The 25,699-nt window shown below is 48.3% G+C and overlaps 9 protein-coding genes across 9 annotated transcripts; 4 read left to right on the forward strand and 5 right to left on the reverse strand.

Moving 5' to 3' along the window:
- Positions 1 to 1,118: 1,118 nt before the first annotated feature.
- On the forward strand, positions 1,119 to 3,581 carry FSUBG_13224 (uncharacterized protein; the record flags this gene model as incomplete). Its single annotated transcript, XM_036678093.1, has 3 exons — positions 1,119 to 1,480; positions 1,542 to 2,480; positions 2,528 to 3,581. The coding sequence occupies 3 exons, from the start codon at positions 1,119 to 1,121 to the stop codon at positions 3,579 to 3,581; spliced, it is 2,355 nt and encodes a 784-aa protein (XP_036531297.1).
- A 280-nt stretch (positions 3,582 to 3,861) lies between these two features.
- FSUBG_13225 (GAL4-like transcriptional activator) lies at positions 3,862 to 5,834 on the reverse strand (the record flags this gene model as incomplete). Its single annotated transcript, XM_036678094.1, has 2 exons — positions 3,862 to 5,676; positions 5,727 to 5,834. 2 exons carry the CDS (start codon positions 5,832 to 5,834, stop codon positions 3,862 to 3,864), a joined length of 1,923 nt encoding a protein of 640 aa, XP_036531298.1.
- Positions 5,835 to 6,318: 484 nt separating this feature from the next.
- On the forward strand, positions 6,319 to 8,715 carry FSUBG_13226 (trichothecene C-8 hydroxylase; the record flags this gene model as incomplete). The annotated part of the gene is made up of 3 exons (XM_036678095.1): positions 6,319 to 7,270; positions 7,318 to 7,464; positions 7,511 to 8,715. The coding sequence occupies 3 exons, from the start codon at positions 6,319 to 6,321 to the stop codon at positions 8,713 to 8,715; spliced, it is 2,304 nt and encodes a 767-aa protein (XP_036531299.1).
- Positions 8,716 to 8,837: 122 nt separating this feature from the next.
- FSUBG_13227 (uncharacterized protein) lies at positions 8,838 to 9,695 on the reverse strand (the record flags this gene model as incomplete). Its single annotated transcript, XM_036678096.1, has 1 exon — positions 8,838 to 9,695. One exon carries the CDS (start codon positions 9,693 to 9,695, stop codon positions 8,838 to 8,840), a length of 858 nt encoding a protein of 285 aa, XP_036531300.1.
- A 399-nt stretch (positions 9,696 to 10,094) lies between these two features.
- FSUBG_13228 (ascus development 3) lies at positions 10,095 to 11,842 on the forward strand (the record flags this gene model as incomplete). The annotated part of the gene is made up of 6 exons (XM_036678097.1): positions 10,095 to 10,192; positions 10,243 to 10,623; positions 10,670 to 10,813; positions 10,862 to 11,288; positions 11,336 to 11,429; positions 11,481 to 11,842. 6 exons carry the CDS (start codon positions 10,095 to 10,097, stop codon positions 11,840 to 11,842), a joined length of 1,506 nt encoding a protein of 501 aa, XP_036531301.1.
- Positions 11,843 to 13,000: 1,158 nt separating this feature from the next.
- Positions 13,001 to 15,199, forward strand: FSUBG_13229 (positive regulator of purine utilization; the record flags this gene model as incomplete). Its single annotated transcript, XM_036678098.1, has 2 exons — positions 13,001 to 13,151; positions 13,200 to 15,199. The coding sequence occupies 2 exons, from the start codon at positions 13,001 to 13,003 to the stop codon at positions 15,197 to 15,199; spliced, it is 2,151 nt and encodes a 716-aa protein (XP_036531302.1).
- Positions 15,200 to 15,367: 168 nt separating this feature from the next.
- On the reverse strand, positions 15,368 to 16,684 carry FSUBG_13230 (uncharacterized protein; the record flags this gene model as incomplete). Its single annotated transcript, XM_036678100.1, has 1 exon — positions 15,368 to 16,684. One exon carries the CDS (start codon positions 16,682 to 16,684, stop codon positions 15,368 to 15,370), a length of 1,317 nt encoding a protein of 438 aa, XP_036531303.1.
- Positions 16,685 to 16,963: 279 nt separating this feature from the next.
- Positions 16,964 to 21,872, reverse strand: FSUBG_13231 (pectate lyase 1; the record flags this gene model as incomplete). The annotated part of the gene is made up of 11 exons (XM_036678101.1): positions 16,964 to 17,203; positions 17,836 to 18,362; positions 18,477 to 18,536; positions 18,829 to 18,854; positions 18,908 to 18,918; positions 18,974 to 19,613; positions 19,694 to 20,206; positions 20,712 to 20,847; positions 20,898 to 21,036; positions 21,084 to 21,350; positions 21,408 to 21,872. 11 exons carry the CDS (start codon positions 21,870 to 21,872, stop codon positions 16,964 to 16,966), a joined length of 3,024 nt encoding a protein of 1,007 aa, XP_036531304.1.
- Positions 21,873 to 22,886: 1,014 nt separating this feature from the next.
- On the reverse strand, positions 22,887 to 25,213 carry FSUBG_13232 (Fidgetin 1; the record flags this gene model as incomplete). The annotated part of the gene is made up of 7 exons (XM_036678102.1): positions 22,887 to 22,957; positions 23,003 to 23,347; positions 23,401 to 23,598; positions 23,651 to 23,716; positions 23,764 to 23,916; positions 23,970 to 24,333; positions 24,386 to 25,213. The coding sequence occupies 7 exons, from the start codon at positions 25,211 to 25,213 to the stop codon at positions 22,887 to 22,889; spliced, it is 2,025 nt and encodes a 674-aa protein (XP_036531305.1).
- Positions 25,214 to 25,699: the final 486 nt, after the last annotated feature.

Genomic DNA, 25,699 nt, shown 5'->3' on the forward strand with positions numbered 1-25,699 from the left:
AATAATAAAAATAAGCATTTTACTTATTCTTTTATTTAAATTTATCTTTTAGTCGCCTTGCTTACTTCTGCTTCTATTGTAATTAGTTTTATCCTTACAACCTGCTTTTACAGATACTAAACAATCCAGAATTAAATATTATCAAATTGCTAATGGAAAGTATAAGAAACTTAAGTTATTTATAGCCAAGGGCGATAAAATTATATGAACTACTTATTGGCCATCTTTCAGGCCATTATAAATACTACTCAATATGCTCCAGTCTATGAGCTACAGGTTCTGACTGCACCCCTGTCTTAATGAAGAATATAATGTTTTGCTTATAATTATTAAACCCCGGTACTTGTATCTTTGTCTTAAGCCTAGGTTTACTATAACTTTATTACCACATCAACAAACCGCTTCTTGGTTTAATTTAATTAAGATTCCTTGTGTTACTGTAGAAATTACATAAAAAAGTCTTAATCCATTTTCAGTGCAGAGCATGTCTCGGCCAGAATCAGGGACTGAATGCGGGCGTGCTGTCACAGTCTCGCTTAGGAAACGCATTCCAGACAAAAGCCACAAAGCTACCAGAGACCTGGAACCTTCATCCGTTGACAGTTAACAGTTAAAACGGTTAGAAAGTTTATCGATATAACCTTGGGTGAAGCGCTAAGATAAATCCGGATGGATTATTGAGCCTTGCATATTTTGAATTCCACTACTGTGGTCTAAGCTAGAATTTTAACTGGCTGTTACAGGCGAAAACGGATGTCTTGGATGATAAGGCGGTTGCTACAGGTTTAGATCGAGACCTTGAATAACAAAGCGTTGTTTATGTGTCTCGAGCGCTGAAAATGCCTCACAGCAAAATACTGTACAGAGCAATTGATTGATAAGCTGTGTTAGGTTAAGCGCTCAGCTATAAGTCTTGACGGTTGCGTTACTGTAGTGGTAGCTTTGAACAGGAATGTGACTATTCTGGATAGGAGCAGCACACATAATGGCAGTCATGCGCTCTCTTGATTGTGAAGCTTGATGTATTTAAACCAAACCAAACTTCCTTTCTAATCCATCATCATTTATCTATATATTTCCTTCTCAATCAGCCCTTTTGTTTAATTCCTTGTCTAGTTATGCGCCTAACTTCAGGCGTCCTCTTGGCCAGCGCCTCCAGTGCGTTTGGCCAGTTTACAAGGTTCACCAACTCCAGTACCTCTGCTGTTGAGAGCTCCACCTCTTCTACTTCTTCGATCCCTACTACTGCTACCATTACTGGGACCACCAACCTCCTTTCGAGCTCTAGCAGCACTGAGAGCACCAACATCATCGACAGCATCAGCAGCTTCGAGACCACCAGAAGTATCGAGACCGCCAGCAGCATTGAGACCAGCACCACTACTTCCGCATCAAGCGTTGCATCATTTGAACTCGATCTGCGAAGCGCCGTATTGGGCCCAGGTGCTTCGTTTTACCCGCCACCTGATGGCGCAAGCATGTACGTATCACTCAGAAGCCACCAGAATAACCGGCATGACTCTAACATGATATAAATTTAGCCTTATGTCTCCCGTGGCCGCTGTCTCTACCCTCGATCGCCGCCAGATCCCTAAGCCCATCAACTGGCCTTTCTCAGTCACAACTGATTACAATACTTCCTACGTCGATTTTAAAACTAAGTTTGTTCCCGCGGTGGCTTCTGCTTTGGGCATTGGAGTTCCGCGTATTGCTGTCGCAAATATCATATCCGTCACCGGAGGACGCAGAAAGCGGGCTGAGTCTGTTCCTTGTGTTTTTGAAATTTTCGCCGATGGTGAGGTTGTCCTTGCTGTCCCAATAACTGGGAGCTCTGGCAATTCGATAATATCTACCAACCCTCTACCCCCGAAGGACGAATTTGATTTTGTATTTCGACAATCTTGTAACGGTGAAAATGTCGAATTACTCCTTGAGGGACTCGCTGTCAAGAATGGTCAGGGTGCAGTCTCAACCCCCATCCCTTCGATTAGCCTTGGCACCCCTACTGGTACTTCCGCAACCAACAGCGTTGAATTTACGACCAACTCCGAGGGAGAGACCATCTTTCCTACTGAAACCACCCCTGCCACCAGCAGTGAGGCTGCTACTACACCCTCAGGTGGAGAAACTGCCTCAACTACTGGGGCTGCTGCTACTGGTACCAACAGTGAAGGCTTTACCACCAATTCTCAAGGCGAGACTATCTTCTTTACTGAGACTGCCACCGAGGTCAGCAGTGCAGATGGTTCTACCAACTCGCAGGGCGGAACTGCAGGAACGGCTACTAGTACCTCTCCTTCTGCAACTGCTACCTTGCCAGGTGGCTTTCCTGGCGAGGTCGGCGATTTTACTCTCTTTGGATGTGTTGCCTCTACTGCTGGCTTCCCTACCTTTACGCTCGCTCAATCTAACCCTAAGATGGGCCTGGATATTTGTGCTACTCTCTGTTCCGGGCGGAGTTACTTTGGCGTATATGATACGTAAGTGTTATCTTTATACTCCAAGTCCTGGCTGTTAACTCGTATAGTGCTTGTTACTGTGGTGATGAGGTTGGTTCTGCTACCAGACGGGTCCCCCTCGACCAGTGTGATATCGAGTGCCCTGGAGACAACACCCAGTTCTGTGGAGGTGAATCTGACTCCAAGCTTCGGATTCGCCAAGATATATCTAGCAATGTTCTTCTCACCGTCTACGTTGCCCTCGAGGCTGGAGTCACTCTTACCGAGTCTGCCACCCAAACTGTGACAGATCGGAGGACCGTTGTCACTACTTTCACCACCACTGTCACCAATGCTGGAGCTTCAAGCATAGCTACCGAGGTCATCACCGCCACTCTGGTATGCTCTGCTGGAAAGTGCCATTCGACTAACTCTGCTACTGTCTACGTCTTTGTCGAAATCAACGGCAGTGAGTGCGATGGCCAATTGGTCTATGTCTCTGAACCGTGCTCCTGTGCTGGTGGTAAGAGGTATATCCCTAAATTCTGTTCTGCAGGCAGCTGTGACAGCATCACGGTTTACAAACCCCAGCAATGCCCTGACTGGTATAACTATAACTCGTTCTTTGTACCGACGGATACAGGCTGCAGCACTTGCCCCAGTGGTAAGGTTGTATATCAGCCATGGGAAGAATCTTGGGGTACCCCTGATAATTGCAATGATGCGGTACCTAGTTGTGGCGGATACGACTGTCCCTCACAGCACAATGTTGTTAGGCCTCATCAGGGTGTGAACTGGAATGCGACTACTCCTCACGGTGCCTCTGGCGGAGGTTCCAAGTCTAGTTCTAATAACGGCGACAACGGCAGCTCCCAGAGTGGTTCCAGTTCTGGTTCTAACAACGGAAATTCCAGTCCTGGATCTAACGGAGAGTCTGGTGGTGTATCTGACACTAGCCCCAATGGCACCCCCAACGGTGGCTCAAACGCCGGTTCCGGTTCTGGTACACAGGGAGAATCTCAGAGCTCTAATGTTCCTGGCTCCAAGGGATCTTACCCTAGTACTGTTCCTGTTGTTAGTAGTGCTAGTACTCATGTCTCTAGGATGATTTCTCTTCTTGCTGCGCTTGCAGCCCTTCTCTAGCTTTAGCAATTCCTATTATTTAGTATATTCTAGCATAGAATAATTATCTTAGCTTCAACCGAGGCAAAATCAGCCGTTTAAACTCGTGCATGGACTTTCAACACCCCGCTTCAACGGGACTTGTGGAATGATAAGCCTGCATAGGATTACAGCCTCGTATGATGAACATTGTGACAACTGATATGAATAGCTATAGGGGGAGCTGGCACTGCTAGTAACATAATGATGCACTAAAGTTCATCCATGCAGACATTTAGCCGCGTGAAAAAGCCACCGTCAATTACAACATCTCAGATACCAAATGTCGGAGCTCGTTTGTGTCCAGCGCATGTTCATTCCTCTGATCCAGTTTGTGGCTCGACGTCCACACTACCGTCAAGCTTGTATACTGTTCCAGATTCTGTAGTTCAACAGGCAAAGCAACCGCCAGGCCATTTCCCAAGTCGTTTTCCGATACCTCAAGAACACGGGTGCTCACGTCATCGAATCGTCCACAGAGAAGTTTGCCCTGGTCCCATCTCTCACTCAATGCTCGAAGGATGAACATGACATCCTTGACAATCATCCAAACATCCAGACGCCGCATGGAAGTAGGGTCTCCAGTGGTGCTAGTGTGGAGTTGCCAGTAGCTATAGAACGCCATAAGACCAGTCCAGTAAATCTTCTCGCAGGCAATCTGAACGTAGAATATCGAGTTAGACTCCACTAGTCGACGATAGATCGCGATGAATCCGACAGCTGCTTGCCACAGTTCACTAAGTTCATCAGACGTCCGTTGAGGTAAAAGTCTGCAGGGTCTTAGAAGAAGCATGCGGCCCATTAACCATTCACTTTCGATAAGCGTCTTGTTCGGTAGTTGAGAACTTGAGTCTTTCCAATCGCCCAACTTCTTGCCGAGTTGTTCATGAATTGATTGTGCATCACCTATTTCAAATACTGGAGACTTATTCAGGCGATTATATATCTCGGACTGGATCTGCAGTGCACGATAGCGTTGTAGATAGCCGTGAACCTCGACTGCTGTTGCTGCTGTCTCAATTCTGAATGTGGGCAGAGATACGTTAATAGCAGAGTCAGAGATCTCAGTTGGTCGTCCACATCCCAAACTCATGGACCGATCGAAAGAGTACATGCTCCACCAAAGACGGCGTCGCGTCTCCAAGAGACTTGTCGCGACCGAGTCGAGAGGTTGTGGATCTTGATGGAGTCCAAGATCAACGCACATGCGCATGCCGACACCGATAAGATACCAGGCGTCAAGTAGTGAGGGGTTGAGAGTAGCGAATTGGATCAAGAATAGGATAGACTGAACACCGATGATAGTGTTTGGTAGGATGGCCGACTCGCGGAATGTCAGTGCTGTACGAAATAGTCGCTGAGCTTGGGTGGATATCACGCTATCGGCACTTCGCGATAGACTCGAAGCTGAGATGGCTAGCACCAACAGAACTGTGAAATAGCTATATCCGTGACTTATAGAAGAGCGATCGAGATCATCTTGGCTCGGCGTTAGAACACTGGCTGGATCCTGTGGTGGACCATCCTGTCCGCGCTCACGCCGAGGATCAACGCCGGAAAAGACATGCTCGAACTGCACCCAGAAGCCTTGGATAGAGAAGAAAGGTATTCGTGGGTACACCTGATCAAAATAATGTTTTGCCAGGCTCAACGCGGTTGACTCTTTGGGTAAACACGGTGCAACATCATTGGCTTGGGTTAAACGCAGGGCTGATGAGAGTTGGTTGGTGCTTGCAGTTGCCAGCACAAGTGAAGATAGTGTAGGCCCTTCTGCGGCTGATGGATATGAGCATGCTATGATGGGAAGTGCTCCAATATCAGCGATGAGTGAATCGATGATAGATCGTTGATGAGTCTCTGCTGATTCATTCCGGTTGGACCGCTCAGTATCTGAAGGCGAAGTAAGATTGTTTTGTCTAGCGTGGTGTTGGCTGAGGCGTTGTTGAGCAGCCTCGATCTTTTGTCGAAGGTAAGTTGGATAGTCTCGTCCGCGGTTTGCAGATTCTATCGAGAGAGAACATGTCGCTTGACGGCCAAACTTGACGCATCCACCGCATGCTGGAGTTGCACCATTACACTACCAGGAATCAGTTTTGGTCTGGTCTGAGAGGACAACGATGCGTATACCTTGATCTTCCGAGCTTTGCAGAAGGTACAGGCTGAAAATATTTGCGATACTCGCAGGGTGACATTCCGTAGTGGCCGCCCTTGGAGATCTTCTCCAGTCTCGCTCATGGTTGTACGGAGTGACCAGTTCGTCGGTACCTGCCTAAGAATATGCGGGGTCGGACAGCTAATGCCACAACAAATGTTCAATCGGGCTCATGGAAATATCACGAGGGCGAGTTTCTCCATTGAATGGCTTCATCAGCTGAGCATCGAATACCCGAACAAAGGCGGCTCCTTCACGCCGACGCGAGTCTCCAGGTTAGCTTGCGGGGGAAAAGTGGAATGTCAGACGGAACCACCGCAAAAGTGTTAGTGGCAAGTCAATCAGCTAACGGTGGTTCCGTTGATGTTGCCCGAAAGATTGACTAACCGTTAGGCTTATTGCAGGCGGCTGCATCGGGCTGATCATCAGGCATTGTGATTGCGAGTAATAAAAGAGAAGAGACTATTTCATAGCATGCAATCTACTCATTCTCATCATCTTAGCTTGACCCGAACACAAATTACAACACTCCACTGGCCAGCTAGTTAGCACTCAGACTTCGCTACCATGGCCCCTGCAAGGATATCCCACGACCCTGTCCTCCGTCGTGAGCCAGCAACACAAAGCCGCGACTTTCAGCTCCGCTCACTGAACTCAGATCTCTGTGTCTGTGGTGGAGGCTTCGCGGGCACTATCGCAGCCATCGCAGCCGCGAGAAATGGCGTGTCAGTCATTCTCATCCAGGACAGACCTGTTCTCGGAGGCAATGCTTCCAGTGAGGTCCGGCTATGGATCCTTGGAGCTACGTCGCATATGTTCAATAACAATCGCTATGCGAGAGAGGGCGGTCTTGTTGATGAGATTTTACTCGAGAATTTGTACCGAAACCCCGAGGGCAATCCTCTGATTCTTGATACGATTCTTCTGGAGAAAGTGAGATTGGAGTCAAATATCCAATTGTTTCTCAACACAGCACTCGTTGGCTGCGACAAGGACGGTGATCGAATCAGCTCTATCAGCGCGTTCAACTCACAGTCCTCTCTCAAATACACCATCCAATCTCAGCAATTCATCGACTGCACTGGCGACGGCACACTTTCATTCCTCGCCGGTGCTCCCTTCAGAATCGGCGCTGAAAAGCGCGATGAATTCAACGAGCTCTTCGCTCCATCTTCAGAGTACGGCCATCTTCTCGGCCACTCTATCTACTTCTACACCAAAGACACCGGCAAGCCCGTAAAGTACGTTGCACCCGCTTACGCTCTCAAAGACGTCGAGGGAGAAATTCCTCGCTTCAAGAGCTTTAGCACGAAGGAGATGGGATGCAATCTCTGGTGGATTGAGTACGGTGGTAGACTTGATACTATCCATGATACGGAGCAGATCAAATGGGAGCTTTGGAAGGTTGTGTATGGAGTTTGGGATTATTTTAAGAATTCGGGGAGGTTTCCCGAGGCGGAGAATTTGACGCTTGAGTGGGTTGGGACTATTCCGGGCAAGAGGGAGAGTAGACGGTTCAGTGAGTCCTCTAAATGCATGATCTTTGAGCAGAGCTAATAGTTACAGTCGGCCCTACTATCATGGTACAGCAGGACATTGTCGAACAGCGCTATCACTCCGATGCCGTTTCTTTTGGTGGCTGGTCTCTCGATCTGCATCCCGCTGATGGTGTCTTCTCCGAAGTCGACGGCTGCACTCAGTGGCACTCAAAGGGTACGTTTATCACCCAATCAAGGCCTCTTTTTACTAACTCTCGCAGGCGTCTACCAAATACCATTCTCTTCCATGGTCTGCTCCGAGATCCCCAATCTGATGTACGGAGGCCGCATCATGTCAGCCTCCCACGTCGCCTTTGCATCTACCCGCGTTATGGCAACGTGCGGAGCCAATGCAAACGCCTTGGGTATCGCTGCTTCTCTATGTAAGAAGCAGAGCGTCGATCCTATGGAATTACTTGTCAAGAGCAATATGAAGAACTTCCAGCGAGAGCTCATGCGTTTTGGTCAATTCATTCCTGGGTATAAGCTCAACGACTCTGAAGATCTTGTTCGCTCAGCCACCAAGATCGAGGGATCATCGTTTGAGCTATCGCAGCTTCCAGCTGACGGGCCACCAAAGGTTTTGGTCCGAAGTCTTGCGCAGATGCTCCCCCTCTCACAAGGTCCTGTTCCTACCTTCTCTATCGCAGCTATGTCAGTCGAAAACACCGTATTGACGGTTCAGCTTCGAGGATCTCAGAAGCCTTACAACTACACGCCTGAGGTCATCCTTGCTGAGACCAAGTTTTCCCTGGTTCCAGGACAGAACGATCTTGTTATTGATTTCAAAGTTGAGAACCCTCAGACTCAATATGTCTTCCTATCTTTCCTGCAGAACGACTCGGTGGCACTTTGCACCAGCAAGACACGCGTATCAGCTCTCATGACTGTTGAGCACGAATGCACTCAAAGTCCGCCTAGTGATGTCGGAGTCGATGAGTTTGAGCGCTGGACACCAGTTCGAAGGCCAATGGGTCACAACCTTGCCTTAACGCTGGATCCACCTGTGAAGGCTTGGGGGGCCGAGAACATCTGCAATGGCGTTCCCCGTCCGACCAAGAGAACCAACTGCTGGGTTCCTCGTTCCGACTCATCTGGTAGGAAGATTCTCAAGATTGGCTGGGATAACCCTGTCAAGGTGAACAAAGTTGTTGTGCACTTCGATACAGACTATGATCACGCTCTTGAGTCGGTGCTGAGAGGTCATCCAGAAAGGACTATCCCATTCTGTGTCAAGAAGTGGCGTCTGTTGGATCTCTCTGATGGAGAGCAAGAGCTATATGTTGAGGATGAGAACCATCTGTCGCGCCGGGAGGTTGTTCTTGAGACGAGCAGGACGGTGAAGGAGCTTGGGATTGAGGTTCTGGAGCTGAATGGTGATAAGAATGCCTTTGGCGGTATTTTCGAAGTCAGAGTGTACGAATAGATACAAATAGCTGGGAATTAGTTTTATAGGTCGACTGATATCTTATATGAATGCTTTTGAGTCATCTACAGGGTGCTGGAGAATTGTTACTTTGTTAGAAGTATAATCACGAATATTATTCTCTATCTCTCCGTGCAATGAATATCTTTCTTGCCAAGAAACCACATTTTGACCTGCCATTCCAATTGCCTACTTCCACAGAAAAGCACTGGTCCATCTCCATCTTTACTAAAACCCTCCAAGTCTTTTTTCTCGATCCTCCCAAGGCGGAAGACATCGCTGTCGTTATGGTCATGTAGGAGCTCTTTGAAGCGCTGGTGCCACCAGCTCTGTGACTTGCCAGCAGCCAACCCCCCATCTTCTTCTCCAGGCGTCACGAAAATTCGAATCAAATTCCAATCTCGCGGATAAAGCATCTCGTGGTTCCAGAGATACTCAATAACTCCAAAGTCATCCCCGCGAATGCTGCAAATAAGACTGGGCTTCAGGTCAGTGGCACTGTGGCTACAGTTTTTGGCCGCCGCCATAGAAATAAATGGTGCGATTCCAGTACCGCCAGCAATGCATAATGTTTGGCCGGTTTGTTCCATGACCTCGGAGGGGAATCCACCACCGACCTCAACAATCTTAGCGACCAACGGTCCATGCGGCCTTGGGAGTCCCAACAGCCCGGTAACGCGACCATTGCGCGCCATGAGAGAGATGCTCTCAATGGCCCCATCCTCTGCATACTGTAAATGGAAAGGTGTGAAAGAAAGACATCTCTCCGGGTCCGATAAATTCTGGGGTCCCGATACAGGGTCTAGATCAGGCGGGAATTGTAGAGTCAGGTGTTGGCTTGGACGGAAGCTCCGACTGAACTCATGGTTTGTAAGGATAGAGAATGAATGGATGCTGAGGCTGGGAGTTAAGCGAGTTGAAGAGATATGCTTAAGTTCGCCGAGAGACGGGGAATCCCCGTTGGTGCCGTTGACGGTCATGGCAGGGAAGGAATTGGGTCAAGTGATGATCAGTATTTTTCGTAAATCGTTAGACTTGAACCTGCATCTAATAGTCAGTCCATTATGAACCAAACTTTGGAACTTATCACAAAGCGGGACAGCTCCATCCAAAAGCCCCAGACGGGACCACCGTCGTGAGGGAGGAGAAGCAAGCGGAGGCTCCGTCTCTAGCTTTAGCGCCCCCCGCAACGCGGAATCATACCATGAAAATCCCTGTTTCCATCCAGAACCCGACTTCGCTACCCCAGATTTAGAGCCATTTGACAAAAGATTAAAAAGTATGCCTTCCCCAGACTTTCTTGCGGGGAAACTCAACAGCACGAATACTTGAGTGCTCACAACTTGTTCAATTACTATCTCTGACTGTTTGTTATCAAGATGACTACCGAGTTGGGTGCCGTGCCTGCGCAAGGCAAGATGAGCGGCTGGCTCTTGTTTAGTATCTTTGTCATTTCGATGGGCTCAATCTTCTGGGGGTAAGTCGAGAGTTCGCAACGCGCATTGATCTGAGACTTACGGTTTGTAGATATGATATCGGCATTCTCAGCACCATCTACGTGTCCCCCGGCTTCAACAAAGCCCTCGACCATCCCTCGTCCGGTGAGAAGGGTCTCATTACAGCTATCTTCTCCGCTGGTCAATTCGCCTCTTTCGCCCTCCTGGCAGGTCCCATCAACAACAAGTACGGTCGACGATGGGCTGGCTTCGGTGGCGTCTGCCTCCTCTGTGTTGGAGCTGCGATTCAGACTGGTGCTGTTCACCTCGCCATGATGGTTGTCGGACGAATCATCGCTGGTGTTGGAACAGGGGTTGTTTCCACTGCTGTCCCGCTGTATCTCAGTGAGATCTCGCCAGCCAAGCATCGTGGTCTCTACGTTGCTGCTAATCAGGTCGGCATTGTCTCTGGGTAAGTAAGGCTTCGCACCAAGCGAGTATAGTACTAACTGGTGCAGTATCTCTATGGCATTCTGGGTTGGCTATGGCTACTCGTTCTGGGACTACGGTAATGGCATCGATCTTGAATGGCGCCTCTCCACCGCCACGCAGTTCATCCCTGCTCTTCTCTTCCTCGGTGGTGTCTTGTTCATTCCTGAGAGGTAAGTCTATCACAGTTGTCTTCTGTGCTCCCCTCTAACTCTTATCAGCCCTCGATGGCTCGTTGAAACAGACCAAGTCGAAGCCGCAAGTGAGTCCCTCTGTAAGCTGCGTGGTCTCTCTGCCATCGAAATCCAACCCGAACTCGACGAGATTCGCGCCAATATCCTCTGGCATCAGGAGAACTCCATCACGTCAGCCCGTGTCTTCATTCAGCAGAAGCCACTCTGGTCACGACTCTGGCGTGCTTGGTCTCTTGCCTTCCTCCAACAGATGAGTGGTGCTGCTGGAATTCGATACTATCTCCCCACCAACTTCATCGCCGCTGGTACCTCTGAGGAACTGAGTCTGCTTGCGTCTGGCATCGATGGAACTGTGCAGGTTGTTTGCACCGTTGCCGCCATGTTCTTCATTGATAAGCTTGGTCGAAGACATTCGCTTGGTATTGGAGCTATCATCATGGCCTTCTGTTTGATGGTGAGTTGCTACATATCAGTCTCATTACAGCTACTAACAGGTTCCAGATCAATGGTGCTCTTCAAACTGCCTATCCCGGACAAAACAACCAAAGTGCCAACTACACCAACATCTTCTTTATCTTCTTTTTCACCGTTGGATGTAAGTTATCAGACCGCCTAATAAGCATTCAACATACTAACAACTTTACAGACAGTATGGGCTTCGGACCCTGTGCTTGGATCTACGCTTCCGAGATTTTCCCTGCCAACTGTCGCTCTAAGGGTCTCGCCATCTCCTCTTCCGGCTCATCCCTCGGTTCGATCATCGTTGGTCAGGTCTGGCCCATTGCTGTCTCCCGCATCGGACCTCGCGTCTACTTCATCTTCATGTCTTTCAACGTCTTTGCTGCCATTCTTGTCTATGCCTGCTACCCTGAGACCAAGAACAAGACTCTGGAGGAGTTGGATTCGCACTTTGGATCGCTCAACGTTCATTCTGAAGAGGATGCTACACCTAAGCAGATGCTTGGTGCTGAGGAAGAACGAGTTGAGGTTCGGGATAAGTCTGTGTGATTTGGCACGTGTCGGTGATGCCAGCTTGTAAGGATAGCTTCGCGCTTAAGCCTTGGAGCGAAGCTTTGACTGCAAAAGAACTATTCGAGGTGGATATGGGAGATTATGTCATTATCTACATAGTTATCTAAACGAGACACTTACTGTACTATGATTTCTTGGATACGCGTATTTTCGACAATTTCTTTCGGGCTTGGCATATCAAAGCTGAATCTTTTGGTGACTGATGTGATTAGCTAAAAACAACGTTGTTAACAGTACAAGCGAACCATTCCACCAAACGCTTTCTCCAGAATCAACTATGAATCCAAGGACTATTATATACCAGCGCTCGAACCATTAACTCCCACAAAAGGTTAATTCTAATTTCTGTCTGTTATTATTGTGCCTAATCATCATTGTGCTTTAACTTTTGTTGTTTTGTACAGATGTACTACAATATGCGTAGCTGAGTGGTCACGCGACCATCAGCGTTCATTTGTCGCTTTCGCGCTCTACCCATGTCATTTCTAGTGTTACTCAACTGCATGAGCACGGCATACTGCATTCACTTCTAGTTAGTAGTACATCTGAGAATTCAATGTTAAATACCACAGTCGTAACCAAGTCCAGGAGTTTACTGATGGCAGGCTTCATCATGTGAAAAAAATAATACTTCAGGGTACGTTGAGATCGATATGAAGAGTTTTGTGGGGAAAAGGATCAGCTCCCTCGTTAGCGGGGGCGGAATGAATTCCACGCTCAATTTTCTCCGCACTTTTACTCAAAGCGATCGGCTCCGACTTTGATCGTGCAGACAAGACATTGCAGGGAAGCAGTCGCGTCAGATACACCAAATCTATGTAGGATGATGGCGTGTTTGGCGGACAATGGATCCGCCATACTTCGTAAGCTTCCTACTTGTGGCTATGTGAGCTTTTATCACTGACAATGACCTAGACGATAAACGCGTGTAATCGTTGTCGCAAACGCAAAGCGCGTTGTGATACACGTTAGTTGCTCTGCGATTCGTCTTCCGTCGATCCCTTTCACTAATGTCACACAGAGATTCCTGCCTGCCAGCCATGTCAAAATTCAGGCTCGATATGTGATTACACGGATGGCCGCTCGGGTGACGTCCATCCTCGGAGTTACATCCATGATCTGGAAGCTCAGCTCATGCGACTGGAATCTCAGCTTCAAGAGGTTGACGATGCGACAGCCGAGGTCTCGCCGCCCACTTCGACCTTGCGCTCAGACGATGAGCCTCCCCAGGACCTAATTCGAGTTGGGGACGAGGGTCATGCTCATTTCATCGGAGCTTCAAGTGGTAGGGACACACTCTTAACATCAACTGCTTGAGCTTACGGGAGCGTAGGAATGTACTTGGTTCGATCAGTTCTCGAGTCTGCTCAACAAAACTATCCAGACTTCGAATCACCATCCGAGGCGACAGAAGCTCGAGCCGGACCAAAGGAGCCCACTACTAGCAGTGCCAGAATTGCCTTACCATCACGAGAGACGGCTAATAGTCTCATTGACACGTTCTTCAGCCAATATCAGGTTCAGTATCCCATTCTTGACCAGCAGGAATTCAGCAAGGCCGTGACAGAATTCTATGCTCGTCATAACGATGGTGATGGCCAAAATCGGCCAGCATCTGGCGAGGTGTGGACTCGATTCATGCTTAACATGGTGCTTGCCATCTCTCTCATGTTCATGTCCAACGATCATAATGAGAGCACGACATTATCGAAAGGCTTCACTGCCAACGCCATGGCGGACATCGGCCTGATTATGCAGACAAAAAATGTCAAGTCAGTTCAATGCCTTCTACTGTTGTTGCTTCTCTCGATCCTCGACTCATCCTCTGCGCCGGTTTGGTATATCTCAGGTCTTTGCATGCGGATGTGCATTGATCTCGGATATCACTCAGAAACCACAATCGCTATTTCTTCAACTGGTGACGACGCAGAAGTTGAGAGGATAAGTGAAGCAGATACGAAGCGAAGACTATTCTGGGTAACGTACAGTTTTGATCGGACACTCAATATTCTTCTTGGTCGGCCCTTCACTTTTGACGACTTTACTGTCGACATTCATCTGCCGAGACATTCGCTAGTACCTAGTAAGCGACCACAGATACTGCACTGGCTTGAACTGCAACGACTCGAAAGTGAGATCGTACACAAGCTACATGCAGTACGGCGAGACGATACAAGCACTGGCGAACAGGACACAGACCTTACCCAGTGGACTAAGGAGATGGCTGAGCGGTTGAAAAGCTGGAACTCAGTAGCCCTGACTCTCACTGACTCCGATGGTCATAACGTCAACTGGTGGGGCTACTGGTATCGTACAGCGCTGCTCATCCTCTACAGACCATCTCCATCTCGTCCAACCCTCAGTACTACTGACACGCTGTCATGCTACGAAGCTGCCAAGGACCTTATTCAGCTCTCATATCTTCGTATCAGCGAAGGTTTAATGGACTTCACCTGGATAGACCTACATTTCCAATTCATGAGCGGAGTTACTCTCGTATTTATCGTCTGGAAGAATACTCAGGCGCGAATCAAGGCAAAGGGTGACTGGGTCTCATTCAAGAGCTGCTTGTTTCAATGGAAGAGTATACTTGAGAAACTTGGAGCGCGATGGGAAAGAATTGCACGAGCGCGTGAAGCACTATCCAAATTAGCTGATGCTACTATCGATCTGGTCGAGAAGGATATGATGCGGTCAGCAGGGGGAAGCCAACGACTACCAATACACCACAACTCGGAGGAATCTCGGCGGGATCGGAGGCGTTCTATCATACAACAGCTCCGGAGACAGGATTCTGATGGCGTGTCACAACGGAGTCTGGCTGCTGTTGGAGGCGAGACAGATATGCATGACACAAGTCCTCGAAACATTAATCTGGAATCGGGTAACAGAGCAATGATTCAGGTCTATGGACCTACTATAGACGCCGAGACTCAACGACGATCAGTAGCTGATACAGCTGGATACGGAACGCAATCCGCGGGCGAAAATTGGACAGCTTTTGGGACGTCAACAAATACTCAACAAGGACTCTTTGGCAACGGGCAGAGTCACAACACTATATCATCAATGATGCCAGAAGATACGTGGCCACTCTTTGATCTTTCAGATGTAACTGTCGCACCCGATGAGCTCAACTTCTGGGCATACTTGTCGGCCCCAATGCTCGGTGTAGAGGATATGTCGACGTCCCAGTTCAACGCTACGGGAAGGCCAGATGATTCTTTCACGAATAGCATTCTGAACTTTCACGGAGACTTTAGTAATATCACTCCTGAGATGCCAGTTGAGTATCCAGAGGACGGAGACTATGGGTATAACGCTGGGCAGTAAGATTTGTGATTTTTAACAAACACGGACATGTAATATATAGTGAAACTACCCTTGAAATATGAGAAGGGTCGTGTTGACCAATATGGGACCAGATCAGACCGCAACAATGGCTACTCCACTAACACATCCAAGTCTCTCATGTTGGGATGTTAGACAAGCATCGTGCTACTAGGTCCTGCCGCCAACAGTCAAGAGATACAAGCTGCCGGTAGTCGAGTTCACATTTGTCGGCGCGCCCAGATACAAAACATCCGTTCCATCACTCCTCATCAAAGCCTGAAGACGCTGCACCTTCTTGCCGACAGCCGGCTGAATGGCAGTATTGGTCCAGCCAGCCCCACCGACGTTCTCCAGCACAAAGGCACTTGCCGAAGTGCGACTGTAGTAGATGCGAGCAGTTGTTCCGTCGTGAGTGATGCCAATACCAGCGCTGGTCTCACTGTCGCTATACAGAATCTCACGTGTCCAGGGGTTCGATGTGCCATATGTGGCTGTTGCACGGCGGACTTGCCATGTTCCGCTAGTAGAATTCTTGAAGCGGTAGGCACTTTGGATGTGAACGGTGCCAGAGGGGCGTTCATAAAGGGCCATCTTGGCGCTCTGGAAAGCTGGGCCAGGTGAAGCGTTGATGTCGCCGCTGTATGTCTCGCCCGAAGTCAGAGGCTGATACACGATATCGGCGGTGTTCTGGGTAATGGGTGTCGAAACGGTAGATCCAGAGGCGGAGGTGAAGGAGTTTGTCGAAGGTCGATAGCGGACATAGCTTCCCTGGTGGCGCACAGCAGAGGCGGGATACTTGCTCCATTCCCACTGAACATGAACATCTCCATCAGACGAAAAGGCAATGTCATCGGGATAGACAGAGTAACCCTTGTTGTAGGCCCAGAGGCTGATGCGAGCCCACGTCTTGTTGCTCGTGGTGTACTTGTAGAAGTAACCTCCTCGTGCAGTGCCATCACCGGATGCTTGTCCTCGGACAATCAGCCATAAGTTCCCATCGGCATCACGCTTGATAACAGGGTATGTGATGAGGACACTCTGATCGGGCATATCAGAGCTGGCGTTGACGAGAGTGCTGCTGTACGGCTGAGATGAGCGGAAGTACTTCCATGGCTCGTTGTGCATGCTCGTGAAAACATGGACATAGCCATCACCATCAACGCTGATGCTGGGAGTGTTATGTCCAAGATCATCTGCAAAGACAGCACACTCTCCGTCTGAATCTCTGACACAATCGCGAGAGATAGTGCCATCTGAGATAGAGCGGCGCGCAACCATGACATTATTATCAGCGATAGCACCGCCCGGAGGATTCCTCAGATAAGCAAGCCAGTCATAGCCGCCATACTCATCTAAAGGATCCCACCAGGCAGCGCCACTGGTAGCATCGACAGCTGTTGAGATAGTGACGAGACTACCAGGGCTGATAGTAGCGCGTACCGTCGAAACGGCAGCCAGAAAGATGAGGGATTTAAGATTCGCCATTCCGAAGTACAGAGGCAGAAGAATGAGGAGTTGAAGCCGATCTGCTGATGGGAAAGAGATTTTGACCATTATCCACTCTTCTTTAAATAGTCCATCACGATATCCTGGTCTGGAGTCGGCAATAATTCCGCTCCATGCTTCCCCAGATTTTCTCCGCACTTGGGATCAGCATTGAAGCTGGGGTAGAACCGTAGAAATGGGATGAACATCTTGAAGGAACCGCCGTGTTACCAAAATTTCATCGCGCATGATCATTTTCGTTGATGGATCGAGTTTGGTTCAGTTGTCAAAGCGCTTCTTCTTAGTTCCGCGCGGTGGTGAGGCCTCAAGCGGAGTGGGTGGCGGAACGGCCGTGGTCGGTTTGCGGAGGGCGGTGGTTCCGTTGACTGGAAATGGCTTCACCGTGATCCGATATCTCCACTCGTAAGGGCAGACAAGTAGGCTAATAACGTTGGAACTAACCGCTACTACTTTGGCTGCTATCAGATATTTTGTGAGCGTAGCAATCCAGAGCTTAGTCTATATGCAGGTTAGATTATGAATCTACTCAAGTTTCCACTGCCAATCGATGTATGATGTCTTGCCTTTTCAACCACTTTCATTTACTATATCGAGTCAGCGCCGCCAAAGGCAGTCGCTTCTACCTACTTCCATAACGTAGCTCAGAAGCCAATCCATTATGGACGGAGAAGTTATTCGTCAACTCCCATATCAAGTCTCAAAAATTAGTTTCCCGTAGAACGCCGGCCTTGCTGTCCCGAATCATCTCCTGCATCCAAGCAGGAAATCCGCGAATCCCAGATAAAAGACCTGCATAACCTGGTAAAAAGAGGTCTCCGCGGCGGCCATTCAAGACATGATCTACAATCGCTTCAGCTGCATCGTTCGGCTCCTGAAGTGGATCGTGAAAAGTAGAATGTGTAGTGAGGTTCTGTATCAGAGGCGTGCGAACCCAGTAAGGGAAAATAATACTTTCAGAAAATATTAGATGAGTTGGTGCCCAGGAAAGGAAATGACACTCACCTTGTAAGCACATCTTTCGTGTTATATCTATGTTTCAGATCTTGCGTCAGGCCTTCATGGAAGGCTACTAACGCAGCCTTCGTACAGCTATAGTCGATATTGCTTGCGATAGTAATGAAGCTAGCTACGCTAGCAATTGTAACGACATGGCCGTGATTCTGCTTGACCATGGATGGGACCAATTCTTGCACAAGCCAAAAGTGTGCTAGCAGATTGACCTGGACCATCTGCTTGATCTGGTCTGCTGTGCAAGCAAGAATGTCTTTGCCTAAGGCGATGCCAGCATTATTGATCAGGACCGTTGGATCTCCGATATCCCGACGGACTTGTTCCATGGCCTCATGTATGCTGTGTGGCGAAGTAACATCGACTTTGTAGAAATGTGCATTTGGAGAGAATGTGCTTTTTGGTGGGTGTATGTCAAAGGATACAACTTTGATGTTTTTGCGGGAGAATTTGTTGACCATTTCAGAGCCGATGCCGCCACTGCCACCTGTGATAAGCACGATTTCCTTACTCCAATCCCAAGGTTGTGCGGTGGACGATTTGTAGAGTACGATTCGGTTGAGAATTTTGTTAATGATGAAGCAAATGCTAATAGTGCCAATCGTTCCAATAAGGAACCTGAAGAGGTTTGTAGTCATGACTGAACTTGCTACTACTAGAATAAGTATGCTTTAAAAAGACAGAAGAGTTTCAGAAGAAAATCTGTCTGCACAAAAGTATGCCACGGCACCAGATTATTTATCAATTCTGCAGTGCAACTTACCAATCCAAGTCAACCACTCGATAGCAATCGTCGCTGTGTACTTATCGCGCACGTGGAGAGCTGAAATAGGTAAGAAAATAAGAAAATCCCACCTTTGCTGCATACAAAAGGACAGAAATAGTCTAGACGCTATCGATTGCAGGAGCTGAAAGTACATAAGCAGCATGACGATTGGCTAAAAAAGCACCACGATTTTGTTTGCCTATACATTGATACTCTGTTCTGTGTACTTAGCTGCCTGAAATAGAGTTTGATGGGAGGCCTCAATAATCTTTACGGTACGGTGGAACATAACCCCTCCCTGGTTGGCCAATTTCACAGGCGTTGGATTTATCGAGATATGGAGGCATACTAGCGATGTAATTGTTGCTGTTGCACCTCACGGGCATGTAGTGCCGTCAGAGCATAGCCTAACCTCAAAGGAGCCATACTTAAGAAGATTCTATATACTTAGAGTTTGTAGTGTAAATATTTGTTCCTCCTTTTCCCTTGCAGACATCCCCCTTCTCATCAGCAGATTCCTCATCTCCCTTCAGCTTCTTAATGCTTGGGTTCAATTGATTGCCACAAATGCAAAAGTTGACTTGTTCCACTGGACTATAATACTTGGTCTGGAGAGCAAAGTAATCAGAGTGATGACAGAAGTATGCGCACTCTTCCAGAGTGCCGTCTCTCCATTCCATATAGTTCCTTCCCAGTAACACGTATTCCTTCTTACTCTCGAAACATCCGATATTGACGTACTCAACAGCCAGATGCTCTTGAGAACTAAAGACTTCAATAGGATGTTGTTCCGGACCACAAGAAGAGTCCTCGTATCCGTAGCCGCAGCGAGATTCGCAGCCATAAATATTGTGAGGTCTGCTATCCATTCGCAAACGATCGTCGCATATACAGGTATCGCGATTTTGTAGACCGAAGACAGGCAAAGAGAGTGAGAGACAGTAGGCTTGACAAGAAGAAATAGATAGGGGCTTGATATGGCTCAACCTAGGACCTGTCAAAGCAAGGGTGGGACGATCAAAATCGTCGTTGCCACTGAAATAACATCCGTGGCGCCAGTATGGAGGAGGGGGATATGATTCTGGTAGAGCGTTTTTGGTTGGGCCGACACAATACGCTTGTCCTGGGATGAGACTCGTAGTACAGTTACTTGGCGATATCGATGGGTTGGCAGCTGTAAATAGAGACAGACTCATGTCGTGCTGGCCCAGTACTGAGAGAAGTCATCTCCTTCCTCAACTGTAAACCAACGCCCGCACTGTTTGTTCGCAGCCGGATCGGCGTTCTCGGGTCGTGGAACAACCTCGTCAGCATAATTGGAGTCTGCCGGGTCAGGATTTTTGATAGTTCGGTTGTAATGGCCGTCAGATGGCGTAGTGCAAATGAATTTACCGAACTGGAAATCCTTGTAAGCGCCACCTGGGCTCCAGGGATTGAGAGACATGAAGTCCTTTATGGTGATACCCAAGGACTCAGATACAGAGGTACAAGTGTCGTTTTCTTTAACTTGATAAGTATTGCATTGAAATGGTAGACAGATTGGCACGTCTTCAACCATATCGTCGCATTGGAAGATGTCGGGGTTGTTGATAAATATTTCTGCAGAAGAGACGCCGTACTCGAGAGCTAATGACTCGCAAGGGTCGTTGGCCTTTGATACATGTACATGAGAAAGACAAACCACGGGTGGCAGCGGGGGTCGGGTTTCGCCTTTCTCAGGAAGTATCCTGTGGAATTGGAAGTAGCTGGTGATGTTAAGATAACACCCGAGCCAGATCAAAATTGGCGTGTAAATCATGAATGAGAAAAAGCATGTTAATAATGTCTGAGATGATGGTTGAAGGTTTCTTCTGATTCTAGCAAGTCGCATGTTGGCGGTGTTAGGCTAATCATTTTTACTCTGAGTTTCAACTTCGGTCTCGGGCTGATTTAAGACAAATTTACAGACTGAGCGGCAGATTTAAGCGATGATACACAACCAACAAAAGTGGGCAAAATAAACACTTTCGACCTTCTTCAGCTGGTCAGTAACCTCTTTAATATGCCAAGGCTAGGCAACTTTACAGAACCAACACAATGGTACGAGAGTCCCATTATTATGAGATTAGGACTCCATCGACGGCCCGAAAGGATATTGCCAAGGTAGTGATATCAGTTTTAGTTCAGGCTGCAATAAAGCAACATGCATCGTATTAATGAGTAAATTGCAAGACACTGAGACTACCTTTTTACCAGATTCTACCAACACCAGCTCCAAGCTTGGCCACGGTGGGGACCAGCTTGAGAGGAGTCAACTTGTACTTGTAATCAGCCTTGTAAAAGTTACCCTTCTGTGTAATGTTAACTCCAGCCTTGCCCCAATCGTTCTCTGTTTAATAGTCAGTAGGGAGATTTGAATGGCAGAACAATTGTACTTACTGGCTCCAAGGTTGGCATAGCCATCAAGCTCCTCGTCGCCGCAAGTGCAAGTGTTGGGAGAGTCCATAGGGATGACAAGACCGTAGGTGCTCAGAGCTTCGCTTGTGTTGCCTCGGAAGACGTTGCCCTCAACCAGAACCTATCTCAATCAGTCAAAATACCCCCCACAAGCTTCGTGCGACATACCTGGTTATCAGATCGACTGTGGATGGCCTGGTACAGGAAATCCTCGTAGAGATTGTTGTAAATGTGCTGGTGGCCAAACCGACCAGCAGGGCCACGAGTACCCATGTTGCGCCAGTAGTTGTGATGATATGTGACGTGGAGGTGGCCGAAGTCGAGATCGCGGAAGGTAGCGTCGTTGCCAACGAGGGAAGACTTCCAGTGGTCGTGGAAATAGTTCCACGAGACGGTGATCCAATCCGAAGCGCGGATGATATCGACTTGTCCGTCCTAGAAAGAACAGGTCAGCTAACCGTTTTGTGGAATCGGTGACTGCACAAGACTTACGTAGTGATCAGGACCTTGGTTGATATCTGAAGCAAACTCGTTATGATCAACCCAGACGCGAGTGCTGTTTCGGATAGTGATACAATCATTATCCAAAATATGGGTGATCTTCAAGTTCTGCAGAATGACATTGTCTCCATGATAAACATCGACGCCAGCACCAGTGATGTGAGCGGTCAATCCGACACCAATAAGAGAAGTGTTGGATCCGACCTTCAGGCGAGAAGGTAGAGTAACCTTGCCCTTGAGCTTCACGATCTTAGGCTCGGTACCCTTGACAGCAGCGACAAGCTCCTCGGCCGTAGTGACAGTAACAGTCTTTCCACCCTTGCCACCAGTGGTGATACCAAGGGGATTATCCTTCGCGTAACCCTCAACACCCCAAGTCGCGAGACTGAGATATTCCTTGGGAAACGCAACAGTAAGAGTCGCAAAGACACCACAGAGAACCGAGGACAGCTTCATCTTGGCAGTTGAATGAGAACGAGAGGGAACTGAGATGTCAATGGCACAAACATGGTCTTTAGCACGGTATATGTATTCAAGATCATCTGCGCTTTTTTCTCTTTGCATCAAAGGACCCCGAGCTCGGTTAGGATTAAGGTACTGGTTAATTCTGAGGTGTTTGCGGGGAACCCCTGTCGGGCTTGACAATTAGCACCAATGATCAGACGAGAAGAACTCTTGATCGAACGGCGCAGATCACAGGGTGTTTGTAAGTGGTGGAATATGTTTTGCCGTCAAATTACGGTTAAAGATAAACAATGATCGGCTCGGACCTTATTGGGGTAGGTAGCAGTGCTAACGAACGGAAAACCATGAAGGGAATGGTATGCTTAAATTGCGGGATGATTTCGTATTCATTATCTACAGAGGAGATCGTCTGAGGTTGAGAAGAGGAGTCTCATCAATGAACTTGATATCCTATACATGATATTGCAATGTTCACTTCATCAGTCTTGTTTCATCGCTTTTACTCGCCTCAGTGAACTTAGAGCCCAATAGCGACACAAATGGCCATTTGCATTTCCGCATCTAAAGTATTGACTAGTCCAATATAAGGTAATCAGTTGGGGGTTGGGGGTTGCGGTTAAGCGGGAGATGGTTCCATTGCATGTGTCAAGACCCAAGGTACTAGTCCCCGATCACCTCGGCTAGCAACCTTCGGCCACAGTATTGCCATCAATCACATCCCACTGAAGAAGATCAAAGCGGTTTAGTATAAAGATGCGAGGATAGAAATCTTCATGGCCAAGCACGATGCTAATGAATAGATGCCATTACCTTTGAGTAACAATTGTCAGCGCCAAGAGAAATAGACCCCAACGATGGGTTGCGACCCTGTATGGGTGTTGGGGGTTCATGGGGCTAGAAATCACAACTTCGTGTCATTGTGGTCTTTAACTACAACATTTTGATATTTGCGGTGTATCAAGGCTATCTATCTATGGATATCCTTGGTGCTTGAGCTTCATCTATCTAAGCACTACCATTGTTGTTATTATCCACCATCGCGATGAGAGGGATGTCCTCCTCTACTGTCCACCCGACTGGGTATCACGATGTATCGCCCTCTCAGTGGTTTTTCAACTCACCAAGAGCAGCAACCCGATTCTGAGCCAACATCAACAGCCGGTCTACCTGAATGACACCGCCATTCTTGAGACCAAGCAGATGGGCGCTCTTGATCAAGTTCTTGATCTCACGACCATTCAGCTTCATCTCAGCCAACTTGTTCATATCCTCGTCAGAAATCTCAACCTGAGTACCCCCAGCGCGAGTGATGAAGTTCTGCCAGACCTTCTTCCGAGCTTCGAACGTCAAGTCCCTATATGGGAGGAAGAGATCCACGCGGGATTGGAAAGCCGTGTCGATACTGGCTGTTCGATTGGTCGTGAGGAAGCAGACTCCCGTGTAGTACTCGAGCTTGGTGAGGAATACTGTATTTGTTAGTTTACACTTAGAAGGAAGAGTAGGAAGACCCGGTGCTTACCAGCTACGAGCTCATTCCTAGCTAGATCGCTGTCGGTACGAGCACCGAGGAAGACATCGGCCTCATCGAGGAGGAGCATGGCGTTCCAGAGACCACAGAGATTGAGTGCTCGTTCCAGCGCAAGCTCGACCTCCTTCGGGACGGTTCCCAGATCTCCAGCACTCATGGAGTACAGGGGCACACGTGCCTTCTCAGCGACTATATCTCGGGTCAGCCTGCAAACGCATATATAGTGATCAGGTTCACTTACCTGCTTCTGCGGTATAGGTCTTTCCTACACCAGGTGGACCAAACATGAGAATGATGATACCACGACCTACAAATGTTAGATATTGATACAGTTTGCTACTGGGGACTCCTCACCTTTGTCTTGGATGAAGTCGTCGAAGCTATTGGCGAGAGTCTTGTTCTCCACAAACTCCCAAGCAAGCTGCTTCTCCATGCCTGGAAGCACGAGGTGGTTGAACGCAGCATCATTCCATACCACAGGGGTCAGGCTATCCACATAAAACTGGGCTATTGGTGACTGTCAGCTCTTATACATGGAGTCTAGAGACATCTCAACTTACCCCATTCCTTGGTCTTCAGGTCAAAGCCTTTCAGCCACGGTGTCGCAACAAGACACATATCATCGGTGAGGGACTCGAGATCCTCAGAGCGTCCTGCAGTATCGTTTGGTGCCTTGACTGTCATTTCTGCATTACCCTCCATAGGCGTATTGGTTTCCTTCGGGGTATCTGAGTCGTCGCTGTCGTCGTCGTCCTCACATTCGCCGTCGCATCCCCAGTCACATTCATGAGCTTTGGACTTCTTTTCGTCCGACTTCTTCTTCTGACCGACCTGGTCGGCGTCAACCAGGGGTGCGAGATCGGGTTTGACTATATCATTGGTCATATAGTAAGCGTGAGCGTCAATAATGACTCGACCAGACACCTGCGCTACTCGTCAGCGAAAGTCAATGCGTTATCTCCGTTTACAGTCTTACCGGTCGCTCCTCTGAGCTTCCAGGAGGCAACAGAATCTTTGATCCGGAACAGGTTTGGAAGTGCCAACCACGCAAGGCTTCAAACTTCCGGCCTCGCTCTGTCATCTGCTTTCGAATCTTGGAGGGAGAGTTGTGGAAGGACAAGGGGTACGCAGGTAGCGAAGTAACCCGTCGATAGGCAACGAATTCTGGGATGATAATCATGGTCTTCGCATAGCCACAACGGTTGCCGTTCCAGTCAATATACTCCATGTGAATCTCCCAGTATGATGGCTTTGGAGGTTGCTTCACGAGCTCGTATTTGGCGACACGGCATACAGCCTCGACACCGTAGAACTTGGTGATCACAAACTCATGTGGAGCAAAGATCTGCCACAGGTCGTCGAACATGACGTTTCCGGTCTCGCGAGTCTTGACGAGTGCATCAACTTTGGGGGCCAAGATCGGGGTAAGGAATTCCAGGAGCTTGGCTGCAGCCTCTGGTTCGTGCCCCTCATCACCAGACTTGCAGAGAGACAGGAGACGATCCCAACGGTGGACGAGAGGCATGAATGGAGGTTTGAAAGTCCATTTCTCAACGTCAAGGTCAAGGTCTTGATACTTGTCCAGGACGGTCGAGATGACTGCCCGCATGCCGGAGCTCTGGATGGTGAAAGATTCGGTCTGCCATTTAAGGTCGTTGAAGATGTGTCGATGGACGATCGGATCCTTCAAGGTAGTCTGTTCTATGTCATTTTGGTCTGCCTCGTTGGTCGGGAACCTGGACCACCTCTCGGGGCATGACTCATAGCGGCAGCGATGTTTGTAGAGCTTGGTGTCGGGAGACATGTTGAGTGAATGTTGATAGCTCTTCAGGTGTTGTGGTGAGGATGGAAAAGCTGAAGTGCTAGGTAGTCAAAAATCAGTTCAGAAGCCGACTCAAGACCCTTTCTTATAGCCGTAAAGGACCAAAGTTTGTTGCCGGTTGAGTCACCGGAAGTGTTTTTAGGTTGCTTGTACGGAGTAAGTTTGTGTTGATTGAGGTAGTCTTTCGTTTGCGAGGTGTAATAAGCCCACCACTGTTTGTGATTTTAGTGGATTAGCCCATCATATTTAGGTTGCGCGCATTGTTAGCCTATGAATCTCTTCTGAAGTTTGACCGGGCTGAGTTAACAGGCTGATTCACGTCGCGCAACCACTTTTTTCAATGAGACCTCAATTCTTTTTACTGGTCAAGCTTTGGCTGAGCGTTCACTCAATCACTTGAAGGTTTCTAAACATGCGCCTATTTTGAGGGGGGCTGGGCGTATAATAAGCTTCCTAGCTAGATACAAT

This window comes from Fusarium subglutinans (genome assembly GCF_013396075.1).
Source record: "Fusarium subglutinans strain NRRL 66333 chromosome Unknown NRRL66333_c0000320, whole genome shotgun sequence".
NCBI lineage: Eukaryota > Fungi > Ascomycota > Sordariomycetes > Hypocreales > Nectriaceae > Fusarium > Fusarium subglutinans.